Genomic DNA, 18,129 nt, shown 5'->3' on the forward strand with positions numbered 1-18,129 from the left:
GCTACCTATGATAAATCTCAGCTTTCTTCCACTTCCACGTGCTCTACAAACTTCCACAAATATTATCCTTATTTGTGGCAGGATAGAAAAGCAAGAACTTGCAAAAGGTGTAAGCTTAACTGAACACCACAGTCAGGAAAGAGTTCATAGTTACCAGCTGCAGGATACAACAATTCCTCCAACTCCAAGCCAGGAAAGAACCTCCCACAACCAGCCTGGAAGGAGGTGAGGTGAGGACGAAGACAACATCCTCAAAATGGGAACTGCAGTGTTAGATACTTTTGGACTCCTCAGCACCACATGAGGTCCAGTTAGTCAAAACAAAATTAACAGGCCACTAAGGAAAGTTGTCTCCCAAGCCAACTTTCAATCCAGCTGTTATGTTAAATTCAAAAAATAATTCCCATGGAGTTGAGAATGTACTTTAAAACAAACAAAGCAGGGGGAAACAATGACAGACATTTGCACTGACATTTCCCAAAATGTAGGAGTTCATAACTTTTCCCCAAGGCCTGCCAATACCCTCCTCACTGTTTTTGAAGTAACTTTTGCTAAAACCAGAAGCATCACATGGGGAACATTAGTGATTTGGCATTTAGTCCTAATGTACTGAACAAGGTCAGCATTTCATTCTTCTCCAAGTTTGTTTTTTTTTTCCCCAATCTTTATTTTGCTACTTCCTTAACCAGCTTTTTACATATATCTCATGTACTAATTAAAATTATTGTCTTTCCCTTCAGTCTCTCAGACTAAACTTCTCTAACAACGATGAAGGAAATGAGAAGTAAAACCAATAAATGCTCATATTAAAAAACTAACATTAACTGTAATTTGCACAGGGGAAGAGATAAATCTGAGCTATTAGGCAGTAGTACACTGCAACTCCCTATTTGAAAAAGTACAATTTAAAATTATATTTTCTGCCTACAACATGGAGGAGGGAAACGCACGTGCATGTAAATAAGTACAAAATGCAACATCATCGGTAAACTTTGGGGGAAAGAACAACTGTTCATTAACTGTTCATGAGAGAAGAAGGAATTAATTCTAATGACCTCAGCAATGAATCAAATTTAATAGAAATTAGCGCTCATTGAAAGTTAAGTGAACTGAAATATCACTCACTGTCCAAAATTTGGCACAGCCATTCATTTCTAATAAAGACTCTAATTGGGCTACACCACAAACAGTATATATTTCCCCTGCATTCAAATATTCTCTCATTGGAGTTATTCTTATGCAATCTGTAGAGTCAAAAAATCTTATTAAATGGCCTTATTAAATCAGGTTATAATTTTTTAGTTGGAGTATAAGCCCAAAATCATTAAAGCACACAACTTTAGCCATTTTTGGCCATTTTCCTCATAGCACTGGTAAGTATCAGCTATTCAATTACAACAGAAGGAGTTCACCAGATGACCATGCAGTCTTTGGTGCTCTGCTTGTGTTAGCCCACAGTGCTACCACTCTTGGATATGGAAGTTTTAAGGATTAAGTCCCTTTCAGTTCTGTTTTAGACCTGGAGAATACATGTCCCATCCCGTAAAAGTTAATACAGCAAACTGACTACTTCATTATTTTGGACATTTCCCAGTCTTTTGAAAAGCTCAAATATAACCTGACTCGTTCTGGAGTCACCAACCTGAACTTGACTCAGAACCAGTATCATAATAATTACAGTATATGCCAATAAAACATTTAATATTTGGCTCTTTTTTTTTTTTTATACCTTTCACTTTTAGAACAGGGATGGTGTTACTCCCAGCATCAGCACATTGGTACCTGACACTCACTGAAGTTATGATCTATTTGAAACCAATAGGCAGTAGAAAAGCCTGTGGACCTCCCAGTCTGAAAGTCAACTTTTTTCTTATCATATTAGAATTCTATTAAGAATGAAGAATTGTCTGAAATCTAGATTTCTAGATTTCATCTATTAATATTTTTCAAACTTTCTATTTGTAAACACCTAGAAATTTTCCAGTTAGGGTCTTGTCTTTCTCTACTAGCACTGTGTACATTACACTGTTTCAGTGGCTCAATTTTATTCTTGGTACCTCTCCAAACAATCCTGAACACTCTGAAAGGGATCAGAAAGTATATATGTTTAAAAACACTCCCTTTTAGTTGTCCTAGGTCAGCAATTACATCATGCTATTCAAGGTGGTCCTCTATAGTCAGTTTGGGGGACTAGCTCCTGGTTTGGGCATTCCCCATGCCTTTTTTAGGCTTTATTTAATGCAGTGACAGTGGCAATGAATAAACTGTAACTCCATGTACAAACACTCCTACCCTTTTCCGTCCTAGGGAATGCTCTAAATCCCAGTCTGTACAAAGATGTGCAGGAATATCTCAAATCTGGCACCAAGGACAAAAAACTAGCTCTCCATCTCCTCTAATAGTACTGCTATTTTAAATTATCCCATAGGTTGCCTTCCAAACAATGAAATAAGTTGGACTTTCACAGGTACATGTGAATAGCTGTTTCACATATAAAATTAAAAAATAAAATAAAATTATAAAGTCACTACTGCCCTATGTGTAGCCAAAGCAATGCACTACAGAAGTCACGTGGCCTTGTAATTAAAAGGTTTGCTTAAAATTTATATTCAATGTAATTTGTTCTTGCTTTCACAAGAACTAGTTTTGGAGACAAGTTTTATGTGGGGATTTTTCCTCCTCATTACACATTTGTACAGAGCAGCTGAACATAATTTTTGTGTGAGTATTGGCCTATTGTACCATTATTTTTTTTGAAGAATCAGTTAATCATCCTACAGAATCCATATGCAGAACTTATATGAATAACAGATGTTGAAGCCTCATGAATCTGGCATCCTTATGTGTTCAACGGCTTCAAACATGGACGTTTGATCATTCTGAAATTTTGCACTTAAAGATTAAGAAGCATTTAACCTTTCAAATTTTCCATTCTCAAGGATATTTCTTCAGATATGCCTGATATTGTTTTTGAATAATTTGTGTTCCAACTCTTCAGTTTTTAGCTTTTCACAAAAACTTAAAGAAGATAATTTCCCAAAGCAAAACAGATTTTATTCAAGACTGCAATTAAATCCACCATGAAATCCTGCTTGACCATTCATTTATATTTATTTCTGTTTATAGGCTGTATCAGCCTTGATTCCATTTCTCCAACACAAACTGAACAGTCAGCAATCATAAAAAGTTCTTGTTCCTTCTATATTTTCAAATATCTAAGCAGTATATTTGACAGATTCGCAATTGCTCATACTTGCCATAATAAAATAAAAGGGAAGGCCTTCAGGAGTCACATTTCCTGATACTGTCCCAAAATAGCAGCTCAAATGCCAAATACTTTGCAAAACTGACAATCTTTTAAAACATCCAAAACAACAGATTTAAGGCACTGTAAAGGTGTGAACCAGTGTGACATAAACTGGGGGTCTGAACTGCTTATGTTTGTCACTGAGCACTTACTGCAAGCCCATTTTTTAAACTTAAATACTTTTGCTCTAATCTTTAAAATTCTTCAATCATTTAGCTTAATCCCAAACCTGATACCATACCAAGGAACAAATGTATTGGAATTGTGTGGCAAGGTTTTGGTAGTGGGGGGCTACAGGGGTGGTTTCTGTGAGAAGCTGCCAGAACCTTCCCCCATGTCCAGTAAGGCAATGCCAGCTGGCTCCAGGACAGACATGCTAGTGGGCAAGGATGAGCCCAGCAGCAACAGTGGCTGTGCCTCTGGGATAAGCAAGTTAAGAAAGGGGTGAAAAAGTGTTACTGCACAGCAGTAACTGCAGCAGGAGAGAGGAATGAGAACATGTGAGAGGAACAGCCCTGCAGACACCAAGGTCAGTGCACAAGGAGGGGCAGGAGGTGTGTCAGGTACCAGAGCAGAGGTTCCCCTGCAGCCCCTGGTGCAAACCATACCAAGGCAGCAGTGCCCCTGCAGCCCATGGAGACTCCATGGTGGAGCAGGTGGATGCCCATATGACCCCATGGGAAGTTTGCACAGCCTCCTGGCAGAACCTGTGGAGAGAAAAGCCCACACTGGAGTACTTTTGCTGGCAGGACCCCACAAGGGATCCACACTGGAGCAGTTCACGGAGGAATGTCTCCTATGGAAGAGACCCTCCTCTGATCAGGGGAACAGTGTGAGCAGTCCTCCCTTGCAGAGGAAGGAGCAGCAGAGACAACGTGTGAGGAACTGACCTCAGCCTCCACTCCTTGTCCCCCTGCTCCACTGGTGGGAAGGAAGTAGAGAACTGGGAGTGAAGCTCAGCCTGGGAAGATGGGAGGAGTGGGGGAAAAATGTTTTTAATATTTTGGTTTAGTTCTCATTAATCTCCTCTGATTTGATTGGTAATATATTAAACTCATTTTCCCCAACTCAAGTTGGTCTTGCCCATGACCCAACTGCTGAAAGATCACTCCCTGTCCTTACCATGACCCATGACTCTTTCATTCTATTTCCTCTCTCCTGCCCAGATGAGGAGGGCAGTGATAGAGCAGCTTTGGTGGTACCTGGCATCCAGTCAGGATCAAACTGCTACAACTACATATGCCTGTATAAAAAAGTATGAAGAAATGCACATTTTAGTAACCCAGGATACTGCATTTAAACAGCCATGTCACTATAAAGTCTAAGAGAGAGAAGATGTTTTGTTTTCATTCACTAAAAAGCACTAACATACACATAACAAATTCTAAGTCTTTCATAAATTGCAAGTAATGGAAAGTCTGTCACTGTAACTGTAGCTTTCCTGTAGCTACAGGATCCTGTTGATCCTTAACAATAATTTCTTACCTGGTCCTAGTCAATATGCAGATGGTGAAGAGATTGAGAGGTGTTAAAAATATTCACCATAAAAAAGCATAAGTCACATTACATATCAGATAACCCAATGGTTGTACAATGGCACCTGAAAGACCAAGAAAACCCCAAACCAAATAAACAGTGATGGGTCAATGTCAGGGCAAAGAAAATCCTTTCAGCAGCTCGAAGCCATAACATTCATCTTTGATTTATATGAATGGAACAGTTTTATGAGAGTTTAATAACAATACCAACAACACCAGTCTCTGCAACTAATATTACCATGGTAATAGATGAGCTCCTTGTGTTAAGAACTTAGTCTCAAATACAAAAACCTCCATCAGCTCCTCAGGGACTTCAGCAACACAGTATATCTGAGCATAAAATAGCCAGCTTCAAAAAAATACAAATTAATACAGAATGCTGAAATATTTTCTTGTGATTAACACAAAACATCAAGACCACACATCTCTAAACCAGCTTCCCCACACAAGACCAATTAAAGTAAAAACTCTTATATTCTACATTCTCTGTGCCTCCCTCAATCCACCTAAAAAAATCATGTTAACTTTGAGAATGTAAAATGGGAATTTTTAACTTTATCTCCGAGTTGCAATGAACCTTTTTCATAGATGCAGAAGCTGTGTAGGGTTACTGGTTACAGTCTTGTCAGCTTCTTCTCCAAACACTAAGCACCTTCAATCTTCCCTCTTAAACATCACTTAGAGACTGTATACAAAGAAGTCAAAACTGAAAGAAGTTTCCACAGTCTTCAGATCCTACAGCAAAAGTCCTTCAGGGGCAGAAAGGAGAAAGAGAACACTCAATGTATGATCGTTATATCGCTAAACACAGTTCAGCAAAGTGCTCAAACACCTTAATTATGTGATACAAAAACCCCTGTGTGATGGGCTAGAGAGATCTCTGATCCTACAGCTGAGTGCCTGCCCAGTCCCCCACTCCAGCTGTGTTGCAGCTGTGAGCAACTGACTGCTACTCCTGAGCTTGGAGCAGGAGCAGCATCAGCACAGCTCTACCTGCAAGATGCTACACAAACCCACACAGAATATAATGTTGAAAGGAGTAGTTCTTTGTGTAGACGCTATTATTTCACTACTTCCATATTTGCAAGATGGAGAACTTGCACTAAGGACTTAGGGCTTCTCTAGTTTGGGGAAAAGGAGGCTGAAGGGCAACCTCATTGCTCTACATTTTCCTAAGGAGAGGACATGAAGAAAGAAGTGCCAATCTTTTCCCTCTGGTATCCAGGGAGAGGATGACTGGGAATGGTTCAAAGCTGTGCCAGGGGAGGCTTAGACTGGACATTAGGAAGCATTTTATAATGAGCAGGTGGTTAAACACCAGAAGAGGCTTCCCAGAGAGATGGCTGGCGTCCCAAGCCTGTCAGTGTTCAAGAGGCATTTGGACAATCCCCTTAATAACTTGCTTTACCCCTTGCCCTGAAGGGGTTGGGCAATTGGAGTAGATGATGGATGTAGGTCCTTTCAAATTGAAATATTCTATTCTGCAACCAAGTAAGGCATAAAGAAAGTGGTGGCTAAGTGTAGCTTACTCTGAGTCTTTACTATTAGACGGTTTGACACATAGATGATCAAACGGAACTGTATTTGGCTGAAACAAACAGGTAAAATCATCATTTATTGTACTATAAATCTTATTCTTCTAGCTGCAGCTTCAGTGTTTTATTCACACATCAAAATGATGTCTGTGGTCTGGTGGGCTGTTGGCTCACTGTCGCAAAGGTACAGGAGTTACAGAGCAAGGCCAGTCCACCTTGCTCCTTCTCACTGACCAGCTGTCAACAGGCACCACGTGTTCACACAGCAACACATTGCAGCTTTTGCTTCTTCTCCAAAGTCCTTCTTCATACAAGTACTGTTAATTAAAACCATTGTTCCCCTCAGATAGTTCAGCTCATCCCCCTTGGCTGTTTACTTCACCTGATGCTCTTACAAATTAAACAAGACATTTTTCTCCGCCTCAGTCCTTCTTTCTGTTGTTTGGACAGTGCACTAAGGAAACTCAGAAAGGGTGAGGAGCTCAGAGAAAATACTGGGATTATCAGGAAGCAGCAGCTTTGAACAGAGGTAAGCCAAAGAACCAGGGCAGAAAAAAAGGACATGGCTATAGCATGCTATCACTGCACAGGACCACAGCAGGGCAAGAAGATGGAGGTGAGGGTAGGCTTGAGTATGAACAGAACTTTAAAAAACAAAACCAAACTTGGGAATAGGCAAAATCAAAGAAGCCCTGGTAGCAGGAAGGCAAGGGGGAGCAAAGATTAGAAGGGAGGAAGAGGTTGGCATGAATCTAGTCTGAGACTGGAAATAACTTGAAATACAGACACAGAAACTGAGAAGGAGGAATCAAAATACAGAGATAATACTAGTGGCAATGGGGCAAAAGGCTTGTTCAGAGGGAACAAACAAATCTGTGGCTGTAAGAGTATCTAGAATGGAACCTAAAAAACCTCACATTTCCTGGTGCTTCCTCTACCTCTATAAACCACTTGTGCATTTCTCATTTAGTCCCAAACTTGCAAATCCATTCTGTAAGTCTGTCTCCTCAGAGCTCCTTAGTTTTTCAAAATACAGTCCAGTGTTTTATCAAAGACATGTTATTCAAACCCTGCCTTTGATTCAGTAAGGAGGAAAACAATATGCAACAAAATTGTTTTTACAGAACGACTATGGCCTGAGGACTGCTGTTAATGCCGATCAGCTTTCATCTCTGAAATTCCTTAACTTTTCAGTGCTTGTCTTTGCAAACCTTAAAACGTTCCGATGACCTTTGTACATGTAATCTGCCTAGGGCTGGCACTTAACTGCCACACGGTGTGACAGCGGAAGCAACCAAGCCAAAGGCAGCATGTAGGGAGCAGCAGTGCAAACGCAGACGAACGCATGTGCCATGGCAGCGTTCTGTTACGTGGCAGCCGGCAGCAGGAAACAGCCGCGCGCACGCAGGCACGGCCCGGAGGGGCGGCGGATCCGCACGGACACAAGCGCAGCGCCGGCAGGAGGGCCCGCAGCGCCCCCCGGGAGAAGCCGCGCCGCGGGGAACGCGGGCGACAGGCGGGCTCGGAGCCGGCCCGGCCGTCACGGCAGCGCCGGGCCCCGGCTCTCAGGCCGCGCTCCCAGCCCACAGCCGTGTGGGAAAGCGCTGCCCCGGGGCTCTTTGCGGGCGACTCCGGGGCCCGCCCGCTCTCCCCGGGGAGCGCTGGACGCTCCGAGGCGGCGGTGAGGGCCGGGCTGCCCGCCCGGGAGGAGCCGCTGCCGGCGGCCCCGGCTGCCCCTCGCCCTCCCCCCGGGGCCGCACTCACCACCTCCCGCGCCCTGCTGGTGAAGTCGCTTTTGGAGCGGGCGGTGCCCCGCCTGAGCAGCTCGTCCCTGGCGCTGTCCCCCGCCGCCGCCACCCCCAGCGCCTTGTTGCGGGTCTTCACGGTCTTCACGCTGGCCTTGAAGAGCAGGGTGATGTCCACCGCCATGGCGGCTGCCGGTGCCGCCGCACGCCCTTCCCCGCGCAACGCGGCCCCGCGCGGCGCGTTCCGGCTGCGGGGAGGGGCGGGGAGGCCGCGCCAGGCCGGGGCCGCCCGGGGAGCAGCGCCCTGCGAGGGACGGGACGGGACGGGAGCCGTGTCCGCACAGCCTGCACGTAAACGCTGTACGGAAAATAGAGCATGTTCCGTGTGACGGCCCCCTCTAGGGCGTCCTGCCAGGTGTGTAGCCAAGCAGCGCTGGTGCAAGGCAGGTTAATTAGAGTTGATTAATACATATTAACCAGATCTGCACTGCGATCTGGGGTAGGCGCTGGTGTGAGACTCCCTTAGGCAATGCCATCCCGTGAGATCAGGCACTGATCTCCGTGCTGACAGGGACAAGATCCGAGGCAACGGCCTGAAGTTGTGTCGGGGAGGTTTAGGTGGGATATTAGAAAATGTTCTTCTCCCAGAGATGGATACTGGCACAGGCTCCCCAGGGAAGCAGCCACAGCACGAAGCTTGACAGAGCTCAAGAAGAGTTTGGCCGCTGCTCTCAGGCACACGATGTGACTCTGGGGGGTGTCCTCTGTGGGACCAGGAGCTGGGCCTGGTGATCCTTGCGGGTCCCTTCCAGCACAGAATATTCTGTGATTCTGTGTATGTCCCATGACCACATTTCCCTGTGTAGGCAGAGCAACCTTATTACACCTGGAGTGTGCAGCCATGGTTTCCTCTCCAGAAGAGAAAGCTGACTGCCCAGGTCCCCCAGTCTGCTGCCATCCTGCGCTGGGACAGTGTCACATCAGAACCTGCAAGATGTATCACAATGTTTGTAATCTGATTCCAGAATCAACTTTGTGAAATAACCTTTGTTATCAAGGCTACTTTATTATCATGGTCTGTACAGTGGCCTAGCTACATGACACTGTGTGGCACAGAGGGGAAAGCTTTTGACCAAATAACTAATAGTGGTGTTTATATAAATGTGCTTAGGCATACATATGCACCACCCACTGCTCTGAGATCCAGCAGACACCATGTAGTTTTTAACTGTCCTTTCACTGACCAGAAGCACATTCATTCCCTGACTCAGCCTCCAAAGAACACAATTTCAAAATCCTGCCTCACCCCAGCAGAGTGAAACTCAATCAACCAGAACTATTTTTCCTATCTACTCCAGAGTATCAGGCTTTCTTCTCATGTTGATTACTATTCTGCTTTCAGTTCAGTTCCCATCAATTCAGCCTTAGCTGTATATTAGTGGTTTCCTCATAGTTATATTGCAATTAGCATTCATTCATACTTTGTTATTATTGTTCTATTTTAAATCCTGTTTTTATAGTGGTATGGATACATATTTCTAATTAAAGGAATAAACTGTTTTAAGTCTCTGTCCTCGGTGCTGGATTTACCACGAGAATATATTTAAGGCATTAAATAAGTGGACAATGAAGGGATTAAAGTTGTCATTCCAGGAATGCCAGCAGTACTTGATTGAACTCTGAGCCAAATGCTTCTCTTTCAAAATTAAGAAATTCAGTATAATGATACTTCAGCAAAGGACATGTTTAATAAAACTATATGAAACACACACATAGTAAATCAGAGCCTTTCAGGTATGTTTCCTAATATTGCTGGGTTTTCTTTTCCTTGTGTTACCAAAACCTGAGCAGTCACATTTAATAAACTTTCAGTAATGACTTGATCATGCTGACATCCTCAGTCTTAAACTCCTTGAAGACACTTCTGAGAGATGTTCATGAATGCTGCCTGTTAAAGTAATTTTCGTGTGCTGTGGTTCTGTCATCCTTATCATAATTAATAACTCATTCCACATACACATTCTTTCACAGGCACTTGCACAGGTTAGTTTTTGTCAGTAGAAATAAAAGGCCACATCTTGGCCCATGGTAGTATGCTCCTGAAAGAGCAGGTGATGGCATTAACCTGTGGTTTTTTGCACATTCAGCTATATGGTTTGTTCCAATATTTAATGCAGCAAAGATTTACACTCCATTAAAGTATTCTCATTTAAGTGGCCATTGGATAAGAATCAACAGAGTTTTTCCTATTAGAGTATTACTTTTTTTACATTGTACTGTAGAATATGAAAGCTATTTTGAAATTTTGAACTTCACCTTCCTTTCTTGCTTTTAGAAAAGAAAAAAAAAAAAAAAAAACAATGCATTGGTGCCTGTGTCAAGTAATAGTTTAATTATTTTCTAATGAGATTTAGATTCTTTAGAATAACTGGAATACTCTATACATATTTTGACCAATAAAAGGAATCTACAGTTCATTAAAGCAGAGTAAATTTTAACAGACACACTATATTTTACCTCCTAATTTTGCAAAGGTTTATACACATATTAAACTCCTTTGAATACTCCCACTGAGGTCAGTGGAACCTCACAAGGCACACACATAACTCTTTTACTAGATTGGGACCTTGGTTGGAAATTCTTTGGGAAAAAGATCATGTCTTTATTTCTACCTTTACATATTTATTTGTGCTTTATGCACGTGGCCAATAATTACTGAAAAACACCCCAAAACAGTAATAGTAATATTACACAACCAGTTTTGAACCTCAACAGTCTTAAAACTTCCATTCCAGCCCAAGGAAATAAACAGAGACACATTTTAGAAGAAATAGAGTATTAAAATTCCATATAGCTGATCTCATCTGTCAAAAATAGACTGAACAGTTAATCTGGCAAAAGAAAAAGTTAAAGTACCTTTTTAATGTGAAAGAAGGTTGCTCAAATGGTCTAACTCATTAGGTATATAATACCCAGGGCCTCTGCTGTAGAGATAGATAGCTTTGAAGATTACAACTGCTTTAAAATCAGTTGCTAAGAACTGGTGCCCAGAGCTTTCATTTGAACTTGATCCGAGCTTCCTGTATACAGTAACTGCATCTCCTCAGTAGTCATTTGCACTTCCACAGCCACCTTCTTTTAAAAGCTTAGAGCTTACTTTGGAGCAGATATGTTTCAATGGTACATGCTGGAGCTTCCTGTAATTGCTAAAAACACTCACCTTGAAATTTAAGATTTTAAGGTTGGAATAAAGTTCCATAAACACACACAAAGCACTACAGTCCCACCACGAGGAATGCAGGTAAATTGGTGAGACCACATGCACTGTGCACTCTGATGTACCCCACAGGAGCATGTCTGGAAGAGAAGAAATTAGGACATTGCAAACTACAACAGTTTTGTGTGCAGTGTGAGGACAGCAAACTGATCATCAGGTCTTGGTATACCTACCTGCTTAATAGGCAGTCCTAGGAAAATCTGCCAGTGGAAAGGAGTTTATGTTTCCCTGTGATTATCAATCAATGTGCCCGTTAAAGTGGGGCTGGTGGGATTGTCTCAGAGACAGGTAACTCCTCAAATTGTAATTTTGTTTGGTGTGAACGACAACCAAAAGGGCTCCTGAGCTTCCTCCCAATGTTACAAAGGTCCTAATTTGGCACAGGCAACAGAAAACTACATGTGGGCCATTTTCTACTTTTTTTTTCCTGGCATAAAACCAGTAACTTTCTTTATGTGATGGCAGTGTTGCAAACTGAAGAGAATATCAAGAGGAAGGCAATTTGCTCACAGTGCACATTTGTAACCAAGACAAATCAGAAAGGGAGAAACTCCATTTGATGACAGTTTGAACTTTTAAGCCAATAGTGTGCATACTTACTGGCTTACACTCAAAGTAAATACAACTTTGTGGATGTGCAGAGAAATCTTCTTCAGTGTTTAAAAGTGGGGCTGGAAGACAGTACAACCTGTACAAGGGAAGTATGGTCACTTCATTGAAACAAAGTTTTGTGGAAAGAATGGATATGAACTGCAACTTGTGTTATCTATGGCCACAAATATTGACTGCTAGAAACCAGTTAAATTGGCAGGAGAGTGATCTTCCATTGATTGCGTGTTAACAACATGCAAAAGTCATGGTAGGGTGGCCCTTACAAAAGGATGGGTAAAACAAAAATGAAAAAGGGTAGAAAAGTTAAAACGTAGAAAGAACCTATTTAAAGAATTCTTGTAAAGGAGACAAGGGGAGAAAATGGAAAGAGCTTCTCTGAAGTTATTTACAGACAATGATAGGAGAAAAGGAGTTATGAGATCTGGATAAATTTTTTTCAATTTTCTCGTAAGAAATACAAATCATGCTGTGTACATAACAAACCATCCGACATGATGGTTGGACAGACATTGAGTTGATGCTATTTTATGGGCTTTGAAAGAGGAAAAATCAAATTGGAATTTTAATTCTGTTTCAATTGATGTAAACAGCAGAGACCAACTGATATGACGGGGAAGCAATGTCTTTCTTAATGCCTGAATGCTTCCCACATTTACAGGGTCAGAAATAACAATAAGCCAAATCAAAGAAATTTCCATTGCTGGGATTTGAGTCAGGCCCAGCATATGTCACTAGAAATCCTACAAGGTCTTTGCCAAATCCACAAAGGACTGGAGTAATTCCATAGCTCCATTTGGACATTTCTGAGGTTAGGCAATGGCTCACTATCTGCTGGATATCATGCAGATTAGCAGGAGAGTGGCTTGTCACAGTTGCCTTTACAGTAACTAAAGCACCAGTAAGGACACCAAATTAATTGACATTACAGTACTCAAAATTAAGTTATCTTTAGTTCTATTACTTATGACTTTAAGCTTCTGTATGTTTTCCCAATATTTGCCTAGTTTTATTACAACTAAGCTCCCTGACCCTTTTCATGGCTCAGTTGCCCAAAGCACTACTGTGGGTACAAGGGAAGGGATGGGAACAAATAGCTTGTGGAAGAAAGTGTAGGAAGGCTCTGCAACAGCCCCAGCTCAGAGTGGTTTATTCTGTCAGTGAACAAACACTAAAACACAAACCAGCAGAAATAAACCAGGCAGAGTAGCCTTACAAAGAATAATTTTATTCTCGTTTGTTTAGTAACTCCACAAAGCCAGTGGAAGAGGCATAGAAAGAAAGTGTTTGACTCTATTTTTGTTTATCTTGGTAGAAGCAGGAGTTGAACTAGATGTAAATAGGTGTTAGAGCACTTTTGGCAGTTTTGTAGCCTGCATAACAGCTCTGTATAGAGATCCCTGAGCTGGCTCCAAGCAGACTGGCATGTCCACAGCATCCTGGATTCCATGCCCTGGTTGGTTTCTGCCAAAGTGTAATCATATCCCTCTTCAGCTTAGATTTATACAAAGGCATTATTATTGCAATATGGAATGTACCTTACCTGACAGGGTCTTTTCATGTTGTTGACTGAGTCGGTGACCTGGTTTTCCTGGTCATTTTGTCTTTTCCAACTGATGAACCTGCGGTTTAGAGGAGAAATCTTTCTTGTTAGTCCCTAGAGGAAAATAAGGAAATAACTTATATTATATTATATTATAATGTTAGAGTTGGTACACAGTCTCAGCTCGTTCTCTAGTCACCTCTACAGCCAGCAGCCCTTTTGGTACATGTGCCATTCATTCTAAGGGACATCTGTGGTGGGTGAGGGGCATCTTATTCTTCCAGTGCCTGTTTTCACAATCAGGTTTAGATCAGACCTTTAGCCCAGACTGGGCATCCTTGGAGATTAGATTAATATAATATTTCTTATCATGATGATTCCAGTGATAAAAATGTAATATAACAAAATTAAATGATTCAATACTTCCTTGAGAACACTGGAGGGAGCTCACAGAAAGAGACAGGAAAAAAAAAAGGTGGCAAGAAAAAGAAGTTGTTTCAGTTCTGTGAAAAGTTCAGTGAATATTTACACTTACAGATTGTGTTTCATTTCAATACATGTACAAATGTAGGAAAGAGGTATTTTTGCTTATATTAAATTCTGGTGATTTTTCTCTGTATTTGTATCCTGGCATCATTGTAACTTTCTATTTTGAACACATTTACTCAGAAAACATGCTTAAGAGGCCTTTTCTTTTTCATTTAAATTATGTTTACTTGAGTTCTCTTGTTTCTGTTCACTTGGCTTCATGCTTTGCAGTCTGATATTTAATCTAAAATGAGGGAGAGGGACTTTGGCAAACTGTAGTTATACATCCCCTAGGAAAATACCATCATTTTCAGTGAACACAATATAATGAGGAGGTGTCCTATTACATAATTGAGGAGGCATTGTCTTTTATATGCATTCTGGTTCATTTTTCACACTAAATTAATCTTAATAAACATCTGCTTTGAGTAAAGAGAGTTTTGTGATATTTCAACCATGACCTCTCTGGAAGTCCAAATTATTTTGCTTTATGTTTCAGACTGGGGTATTCTTTTGAAGCATTTCCCTTTACTATATGATAATCAGTGTGTTAACATGAGCTGATTAATCCCATCAGTCAACACTGATACCATGGCTCTTGTGCCCTTTCTCTAATAAACTCCTGGTTACAAAATCACTGGCTTCTTAAATGAATTCAGGGCAATCCTGCAGATTATGGAGGTCAAATTTGATGATCATAGTGGTCCACTCTGGCATATAATCTATGAATCTGTAACTCATACTGGAAGAACTACAAATAACTGTACAATAGCAGTAAATGAAGAAATAAAGCTAGCTGCTATTAAGAGAGATCTTGATATATTCATGAAAAAGGTTATATAAACTGGTTATCTGCAATAGCTGCAGCAAGGATTTGGTGGCTCTGCAGCACTTCCAGATCTATTTGACTGTGTTTCAATTGCTCATCAGCTTGCTCTCATTTTTAATATTTGTTTTATAACAGTTTTTGATACAGTTACTAGGATAACAAATTAAAGATGGATTTTAGCTTTTTAAAGAAAGGCTCTCTTTCATTTCAGATGACAGACTGAATTGAGGCCTATGAATAATGCTTGTGTTGACCTGCCAGAATATGTCTTCACAGCAATGAATTCTCAAATACCCAGGCTGAGCTTATTCATTTTGAAGTCAATGGGAGGGAAGGCAATACAGCCCAGTCCTGAATCAGGCTGCATTTTAGCATAACAGCGATCATATAGTGGGGTTTTTTAAAAAATAAGAAAATACTTTGCAAAAGGCACATTTGGTTTTCTGTGCGTGACTTTTGCTATAGAGTTTATCTGCTCAAAATCCTATTGCCATACAGCATGTGTTAAATAAAAATGTTCAAAATGTGTTGCAGAGTTCCAGAGTTACAGTTCTTTCCTGTCCTAGTAGTTTGTAAGATTGGACAGAGTTGCAGCTCTGGGAAGAGCTGAATTGAATGAATATGGGGTATGGACACATTTCCAAGAAAAGTAGGAAATGGTTTGGTAATTTATTCGGTAACACACTAAGAATCTGGTCCAATTAAAATAATGGGTAAAGTTTACACTGGCTCAGAGGGAATAAATACAAAACAAACCATTTTAAAAGCAAGCTTCTTACTCCACAGATACATCTCAGATGAGACAGAAGAAGTCTCCCATTCCTTTTCGTCATTACCAGTTTCATAGCTATTTTTAACAGGATTGAGACTGGGAAAAGGATTGTAACCATCATGTCTTGGCTAAATTTCATCTCCAGTAGCTGTTTAACTACCTTCATTTCTTCCTGTGGTTTCCATTATTTATAGTGGTGCTAGATTTTACTACCCCTGATGCATTTTCCTCAGAATGTACTTGCCTTCCACTAACAGGTGACTGGCTCCTGGTATGTTTTGCTGCCTCGTGGAAAGATTTATGGAATTTTATAGGTATCTGTGAAACACTTAAAGCTACTTGTTTGAAAAAGACCTTGGAGATGTAAGTTTAAATTCATAATCACTGGAAATCTCAATACGTAAATCAAAAGATTAAAGCAAGAACATAGTTTCTTTTTTCACTTTTCCCCTCACTCTAACAGGGAGCTGAAGTACCTATTTTATTAAAGGTCACTATTTATGGCGCTGCTCGTTTGGCTGCTCGTTGGCGCAGCACCAGCAGATAGCTTACAGGGCGGGCGGAGCAGAGGCGCCCAGCCGCGGGATGCATTACCTCGGCTCCGGGGCCGGTGCAGCCCCGGGCGGGCGCTGACAGAGCCGGCCCTGGCAGCCTGTGCCCCTGTGCTGTCATTGCCGCTTGTGTGGCTGCCCAGACAAGCGGATCGCCTTGCATTTTCTGTAGGCTTATGTTTCCCTCAGATTGGCTTGCTCACGAGTGCCAGCATATTTAATGCAGCGAGGGTGCATAACCAGAGGCGACCGGGAGGTTAGGACTCCCTTTTCCAGCAATGACCCCATGCAAGGGTGATGTGAACTGAGAAAGAAACCATACCTGTGGAATTTAAAATGACTACTGATTATGGTTGCTCTTGTTTATGGGTGTCTATTTTAAGATATTTTTAGAACATGTGAAGTTAAAAATCCTCTGATAATCCTTTATGAAACCTTTATGATTCTCAAATTTAGCTCACACACACACCAAAAAAAAAAAAAAAAAAAAAAAAAAAAAAAAAAAAAAAATTCTGAACATCCTGGCTACAATTCTTTTTCTTCGGGTTTTATCTCTAGGGAAATCTTTCAGACATGGATTATTTGGTTGTTACCTGCACGGAGCTGAGCATCAAAGCCCTCTTCTTTATGACTACGTGATGCTATAATACAAATATAACAAAATAACTCTAAATTCGTATTCTAAGGTTAGTATCAAATGAGTGGATTTCAAAAATAGATTAAAAGTTCCGTTTGTTCTGTTCTAAAAAAAAATAGAAACTTTTTAAAAGTTAGAAAAGTTTTAAAAGAAAAGTTAGAAAATAATATTTAGAAAGATATATATATACCTTGCAGTGTATCATGTCATGTGAATTTTAACATCTCTGCCTATAATCCAAACTTTGAATCGAGATTGAGTGGGTATCCACCATCATGCATCACCAAACCCATTTATTCAATTCATTGTCTCCTTTCCTTTCTAATTCATAATTGCTTGCAACATACATGCTTAAACTTGCAAGTGTAATTCATTTGTCAACACATTTCCATTAACTAATCACAAATTATCAGCTTCAGTTCTACAGGTCTGACTACAAGTAAGTTTTCCCTTAGTCCAACACACTTTAGAGCTCAAATGGAGATTTTGAATGTGATTACAAGTGATAAGAAATGTAATTATGGCAATATTTTGTGCTGGAAAGGGTATTTTTAGACTTCCATGCTTGTGAATGCATTTGTGTAGAACTAAATCACTATGAAACCATATACGGTGTACATATAGTCCAATGCATATGCCTATGGAATTATACAGTGATTTTAAAAAACATATTTAGCGACTTTATTGCTTAACAATTAACTTGAATCATATGAACTATAAATATGTAAGTTAAGAGCATTTTAAAGGAATATTTCTTGTAGCAGAAATATAACTGTGGATTAGAATTTTCCCTGGAGAAGGATATTACTTAAGTGTGGGCAGGGTGATCTTTCTCTCTGATTCACCAGGTAGAGAAGGAACGTGAGCTCAAAACACAGCTCAAAACCACTTCCCAAAAGTTCTGATGTAGCATTGTTAGAGAAGTCTGGTTCTCTGGGATGCTTTGTGAGCAGAGATGAAGGGCTGTAGGTCTACAGGGAAAAGCCCACAGCTTCTATGCATGGAAAACTCTTGTGTTATTCACAGCTGCCACAGAGGGAGCTGAGCAGAGCTGAGTTGGTTTGACTGCCACAGGAGTGAGAGCAGGGCGCTGGCAGACAGTCATGTGCGTTTCCAGCTTTGTGAATTCAGGAACCTTAGATAACCCGTGTGATCTTGGGCAACTTATGAGTGCTGATGGACACATGTCTCAAAGCCCATTTACTAATTCAGTGAAGTGTCTTCTTTCTCATACTCTATAGCAAAAGAAATTAACTTC

General features: G+C 40.9%; 1 protein-coding gene across 1 annotated transcript in view; it reads right to left on the reverse strand.

Annotated features, from left to right (window-relative positions):
• STX18 (syntaxin 18) overlaps positions 1-8,397 on the reverse strand; it is a 58,738-nt gene extending 50,341 nt beyond the window's left edge. The window contains exon 1 of the mRNA XM_053940263.1: positions 8,145-8,397. Coding sequence (XP_053796238.1) covers positions 8,145-8,309 — 165 coding nt within the window. The 5' untranslated portion in view covers positions 8,310-8,397. The remainder of the gene's footprint in view (positions 1-8,144) is intronic.
• Positions 8,398-18,129: the final 9,732 nt, after the last annotated feature.

The sequence above is a fragment of the Vidua chalybeata genome, chromosome 4 (genome assembly GCF_026979565.1).
Source record: "Vidua chalybeata isolate OUT-0048 chromosome 4, bVidCha1 merged haplotype, whole genome shotgun sequence".
Taxonomy (NCBI): domain Eukaryota; kingdom Metazoa; phylum Chordata; class Aves; order Passeriformes; family Viduidae; genus Vidua; species Vidua chalybeata.